The 5947-nt window shown below is 40.6% G+C and overlaps 1 protein-coding gene across 1 annotated transcript; it reads right to left on the reverse strand.

The window, feature by feature from the left end:
• LOC109822557 (inositol-tetrakisphosphate 1-kinase 5-like) lies at nt 360-4914 on the reverse strand. Its single transcript, XM_020388777.1, has 2 exons — nt 4487-4914; nt 360-1277 (listed from the first exon to the last, which is right to left on the reverse strand). Exons 1-2 carry the CDS (start codon nt 4829-4831, stop codon nt 549-551), a joined length of 1074 nt encoding a protein of 357 aa, XP_020244366.1. The 5' UTR covers nt 4832-4914; the 3' UTR covers nt 360-548.

Consider the following 5947-nt stretch of genomic DNA (forward strand, 5'->3'; position numbering starts at 1 on the left):
TGACAATATTCATGTGTCCCAAGTGTGTGTGATCTTTTTATTTTGAATAAAAATTTTTCTTTCTCAATGATTTATTGTTTGTTCAAGAAAAGAGCTAATTGTGAACCATCCAAAAATATACAAATAAATTAAGTACTATCTCCTAAGCCCTCTTAATTATTAATATGGATTTGGTTAGCTCCTATACTATTAATTTCGCCATTATGTAGCATTCTCGTTCCACTTTTGGTATGTCCCATAGCCTCGCTTGTTGACATGACCAAGATTCAAATGCCGCCATTGAATATCCGAAAACATGATAGAAATATTCGTAACATGAGGGGGGAAACTTTCAACAACACCATCAACCATATTAAGTATACGAATTGAAATGTGTCTTCAGATAAATTTCTGATTCTTTTGACCAATATTTACTGTTTGACTGTTTCAGATGGATACTAGCTTTGAATATTTGTTCACTTATATCTGTTTATTATCATGTCGACGATTATGAAAACTTTGGTTTACAGCACATGGAAGAAAGGGAGAGAGGCAAAATGTGTAGGACATCATCCCACTTTCTCTACTTCTTCATCGTTGTCGCTACTTCCAGTGCGGTGCTTCAACTTTTCATCATCACCTCCCACAGCTGAACCTGAACCATCTTCTTGCTCTTTGTGAACCAAACTCCATAAGAAATCGGTTAACATCGTCTCATATCCTGGCAACTTCTCATATCCTGGGAAGTAATTTATATCAATTATAAGGTAATGATTCCCAATCCTCTCATCCCTAATCATATCAAAGTTGAAGAGATTCAATCCCATAGCAGTCCTCAACCCTCTCGCTATCTCAGTGACAAAGTTCTCAGGTGGCATTTTCATCACATCTACCTCATTTTCAGCCACTGTCATGTTCGATATCTGGGAAAATGACACGAACCCCCCTTGTTCAAATGTTGCCAATCTCTCACCGGAGAGATCAGGTATGGATTTCCTCTTGACGCACTTTGTATAATCTCCAGCGACATAAACTTTGAAGACAACTCCACCATGGTTGACAAACTCTTGAAAGACGAGCGGAGGGTTTTGTTTCAAGAGGCCCTTGTGATTAAAGACGAGGGCCATCTTGTGGGATTTGCTGCTTCCATCAGCAGCGAGGGGCTTGGCAATGACAGGGAACCGCAGACCAGCAAGAATAGCAGGGTCATTAAGAGTAGCTGTATCGTGGACAATGATTTGCTCGGGGATTCCGAAGGTGCAAGGGTGCTGATTCTGGAGTCGGCGATCGGAATTAACCTGCACGGAGAGGAAGGTAAAAGATCCCACATCGGCCGTTATACATGTTGATAAGAAATGAAAATTGGAAGAAACTTTAACACACTTCTAGTTAATAAGGAGCCATAAAATCAAAATATGAATTAACAATAAATTTCATTCACCGAAAAAAGAAAAACCAAACAAGTTTTTTCCATAATATTATGTTTTGTTGGGAAAAGCAGGGTGCTTGATTGACCTTTTCCCCTTCCCCTGTAGATAAAACGGATTAAGAAGGCAAATAATAATAAAATGACATGGAGATAATTAGCAGGACACTAATATTTTTAACGGGGAAAATCCTTCGACTGAAGGTAAAAACCACGGGACCAAGTCCAAAAAAACTTCCACTATGAATATAATGAATACACAATATTTTCTCCTTAAACACTTGGTTAGAAGTACACCAGCAACAAAGAGGGAAGAAAAGAGGACTTCTACACCGGAAAAGGAGCACAAAAAAGAACTAACTCTCTTTCTTTATATCTCTTTCTTGCCCTTAGCACTAACTCAATTCTCTGTGATTGAGTTTACTTCTGCTCGTTGCTATGCTTCTGCTTGAGCCGGAAGTGTGGAGTATTTATAAGAGAAACGGGGTCGAAGGAAAAACGACACGCTTCCGCAAAGCAAAATGAGCTATATAATGCTAACCCACAATGTTTGACAAACTCTGCCCTTGTCTTCTTCATTGCACATTTTCAAAATTCACGTGAAATTTACAGCTCTCAATAAATGAGAGATACCTACATAAAGAAAAAACACTTATGGTTCAAATCCATCCACAAATAAGAGAGACCCACACAATAATTCTCCCCCTCCCGACTATTTGGAGAAGTCCATCCTACTATTTGGAGAGATCAAACTTGTCCTAGGGAAGACCGTTCCCAGAGTGAGTATTCTACTGTAGAAGCTTCTCTGTTGGCTCCTTTATCATTCGATATTCTAGAGAGAATATGCTACTGCAAAGCTTCTCTTCCTATGTGGGCCCCTCCTATTTTTGGAGGCCTTTGTCGGTTCCTTTATCATTCGATATTCAAAAAAGAGTATGCTACTGCAGAAGATTGACACTGATAGGAATCCTGCCGATATGATGACGAAAGCCGTTCCTAGGGGTAAGTTTGACCTCAATATAAAACTAGCAGGATGGACCTCTCCAAATAGTTGAGAAGGGGAGAATCATTGTGTGAGTCCCTCCTATTTTTGGAGGGATTTGAACCATAAGTGTTTTTTTTTTCTGTGTGGATTTCTCTCATTTACTGAGAGTTGACTAAGATGTGTAAATTTCACATGAATGTTGAAAACGTGAAACGAAGAAACTAGGAGAGAGTTTGTCAAACATTGTTCGCTAGCATCATAGCTTACGTAGTTTTGCGAGAGCATGTTGTTTTCCCTTGACCCCGCTTCTCGTATAAATACTCCACACCTCTATCTGAAGAAGAAGCATAGCAACAAGCAGAAGTAAACCCAATCAAAGAGAATTGAGTTAGTAAAAAGTGGGGGAGATAAAGAGAAAAAGAAAGACTTTTTTGTTCCTTCTCCAGTGTAAAAGAAGTTATCTTTTCTTCCCTCTTTGTTGCTGGCGTGTTTCTAGCCAAGTGTCTTCGGAGGAAATATTGTGTACCCATTATAATCATAGTGGATGTTTTTTTGGTCTAGGTCCCGCAGTTGTTACCTTCAGTTGAAGAGTTTTCCACATTAAAAATATCGATGTCCTACTGATTATCTCTTGTAATCATTTTATTATCATTTGAATTCTTAATCCGTTTTATCTATAGGAAAAGGGGGAAAGGTCAATCAATAGCCCCGCTTTTCTCAACACGCATGTCTAAGGGCTAAATGACAAAACCCGTTGACCAGAAATCTAAAATAATGCAGAATTTACGGTCCCCACAGTGGTCAAAATATATAAATTGAACACAAAAAGATGGGCTAAAACACCAAATTGACCTAAATAGTGTCACATCTTTACCACTTTGGTCTAAAAAGTGACGCCGACGATAATTTAACCTAAAAAGAAACAAATCGGCGACAAATAAACATTTCTGATCACCAAAAGCGATTTTTAAGCAAGAAAATTAAGAAATTTTCATATATACCCTTCAAATTTCTCATATTTTCCGATTTAACCCCTCAAGTTTCAAAATTTGTAAAAAGAACTCTCTCCCTCTCTTCACACTATTTTTTCCTTCATCCTTCTTGTCATCTCTTTTATTATTTTCTTTTCCCAATCGTTATTATTCTCTCTCCTTTCTTTCACATATCCTCATTCTTAAGGAGACTATTATTTTTAATGATTAGAGGATGAAAGTGGAGTAGGAAGTAAGGAGGAAGAGAGAGTGCAAGAAAAGAAGAGACAAATGAGGTTAAGATTTGTGTTGGAACGTTTAATTTTGAGTGTTGGGAGAGAGTGAGCGAAAGGAAGAGGAGAAGAAGGAAGAGGGAATGGAAGAGTGGAAGGAGATATTGGGGATTTGGAGCAAAAGAGATTTGAGGAGATGAAGGAAATTAGAAAGTAAGTGTGATGATCCATGAAATAAGTTAGGAGAGGGAGTGATGGAGGAGGGAATGTTAGGGTAGAAGAAGAATAAGGGAATAGAAAAGATGGTGAAAAGGAGGAAGAAGAAGATAGCGGAAAAAGATGATGTTTTTCACAAATTTCAGAAATTTTTTTGTGTGTGTGTGGGGGGGGGGGGGGGGGTCATGTGTAGGATGAGAGACTTTCAGTGGCCTCTAAAATAAAATTTCTATAGTTTTTTTTGCTAAAAAAATAACTCTGGCGATCAGAAAAGTCTATTTGTCGTCGATTTGTCATTCTTTAGGTTAAATTGTTACCGGCGTCGTTTTTTAGACCAAAATGGTAAAAGGGTGTCACTATTTAGGCCGATATGGTATTTTAGCCCAAAAATAGGCAACAAAAACCAATGGAAATGCCAAGAACTTGCAAGGTAAAACTCATAACAACAAGCAAACTCATAACAAAAAGCAAGCTGCAAAAATAGATCCAGACTCTATTTCAGAGCTGAAGAAATAACACACATTAATAACCAGAAATAGAAGACGGTGCAAAATTAAAACAACAAAACCTCCCTCAAAATCATCATTTTTTATCACCTCGCCACCCGGAGAGATCCCCAAAACGAAAGCCCATCTCCCAAAAAAAAGAGAAAAAACAAAGAAAATCCGAAATTTACCTCTGGATTCGATGGAACCTTCAGCTCAGCCACAAACCTAGCCATCGAGATCCTATCCTGAACCCTCTTGATCAATCCTGGAGGATCGATGACCAGCACGGAGGGGTTCTCGGACGCAAACTCGTCAAGATTAGAGACCCAAGCGTCATCGTAGAGCTTGTGGACGATGACATCGAGGTGCCGGGACTGGGAAGAGATGGGGATCGAGGGGTCGATGGGGATGAGGTTGAGGCCGCGAGAGGAGGCGAGGGAGAGGAGAGAGGGGTTGATGACGGTGTTTTGTTTCTTCGAGGACAAAGCACAGCCTATCGTGAATCGGGTCTCCTCGGTGGATGATGCCGCCATTGAAGAGAGAGAGAGAGAGAGGAAAACGCATCAAGAGCTGGGGCTTGATCTTTTATCAAATATTCCCCGCCTTTTTTCTCGCAGTGAGCGAGAGTCCCTTGTCTTGTGCGCACCGGAAATTTTGGGAGGTGCGCAACGTGCACAACAAGAAATTAGATCACAATAAAATTCTTATTTTTCAAAGGAAACAAGAACCAAAAATTAGATATTTCATCAAAGTAAGATATCAGCTCTTCCTCTCGTCAGCTCTAGGACTGCGCGTCGAGGGAACCTACAAGCTATTACAAATCACGGTAAGAACATAAATTTTACGTGGTTCGGCAAATTGCCTACGTCCACGGGGCAAGGAGGGGGAGATCTACTAATAAAGGGAGAGATACAATTGGGGTTTACAATCTCACAAATTCTCAGATCCCTCACATAAATGTTCTCTCAAAAGGGGATACACAAGTAAAAACAACAAAGCTCCTTGCGCTCTGTACTGCACGCCGAAAAGAATCCCCACCCGAAAATAAACAAATGCTTGCACACGCTCCCAAATCAGCCGCCTGCAATCTTTTCTCACCTCTGCCTCCTTTTTTCACCTTGCACGAAAACCTAGAGCAAAAGACTTGGTATTTATATGAACGTAGGTAATCGCGTGGGCCGTCATTTGTCTTCTCTTCACGCGGTAAGTGAAAACCGCGTTGCTGCTCCTCACGCAAGTTTCCAGCACGTGGACCCCACTCCACATTCTGCTCCTCACACGATTTTCTCAAAACTCGTGGACCCCACTCCACGTTCATAATTCTCCACCTCGGTGAAGTTTTTCCAAAACCGAGCCGACACCAACCAAAACAAATGTCTCACTTGTTGCATCCAGTACGCCACGGCAACGGACTCATGACAACGGACTCCAGCCACACAAGTCGAGACTCAAACGGGAGTGCGAACACTCACCCAAACATCGGTATCTACTCACCAAATCGATCTCACCCCCATCAACTAATCCAAACCCGGCTGCATCATAAAGACTGCCTACGTATCCTCTTGCCCAAGGAATCAAGCCGAACGTAGTTCACCCAAATGGTCGCTAACGACCTCAATCCAATAGAAGAGTTCGCAACCCTTCTCCAA

The sequence above is a fragment of the Asparagus officinalis genome, chromosome 8 (assembly GCF_001876935.1).
Source record: "Asparagus officinalis chromosome 8, Aspof.V1, whole genome shotgun sequence".
Lineage (NCBI taxonomy): Eukaryota > Viridiplantae > Streptophyta > Magnoliopsida > Asparagales > Asparagaceae > Asparagus > Asparagus officinalis.

Excerpts from the sequence above, each read along its gene's own strand:
- LOC109822557 (XM_020388777.1), bottom strand. The coding sequence starts at position 4,831 with ATGGCGGCATCATCCACCGAGGAGACCCGATTCACGATAGGCTGTGCT. Across the intron at positions 1,278-4,486 it reads AGGTTCCATCGAATCCAGAG|GTTAATTCCGATCGCCGACT; the intron begins GTAAATTTCGGA and ends CTCTCCGTGCAG.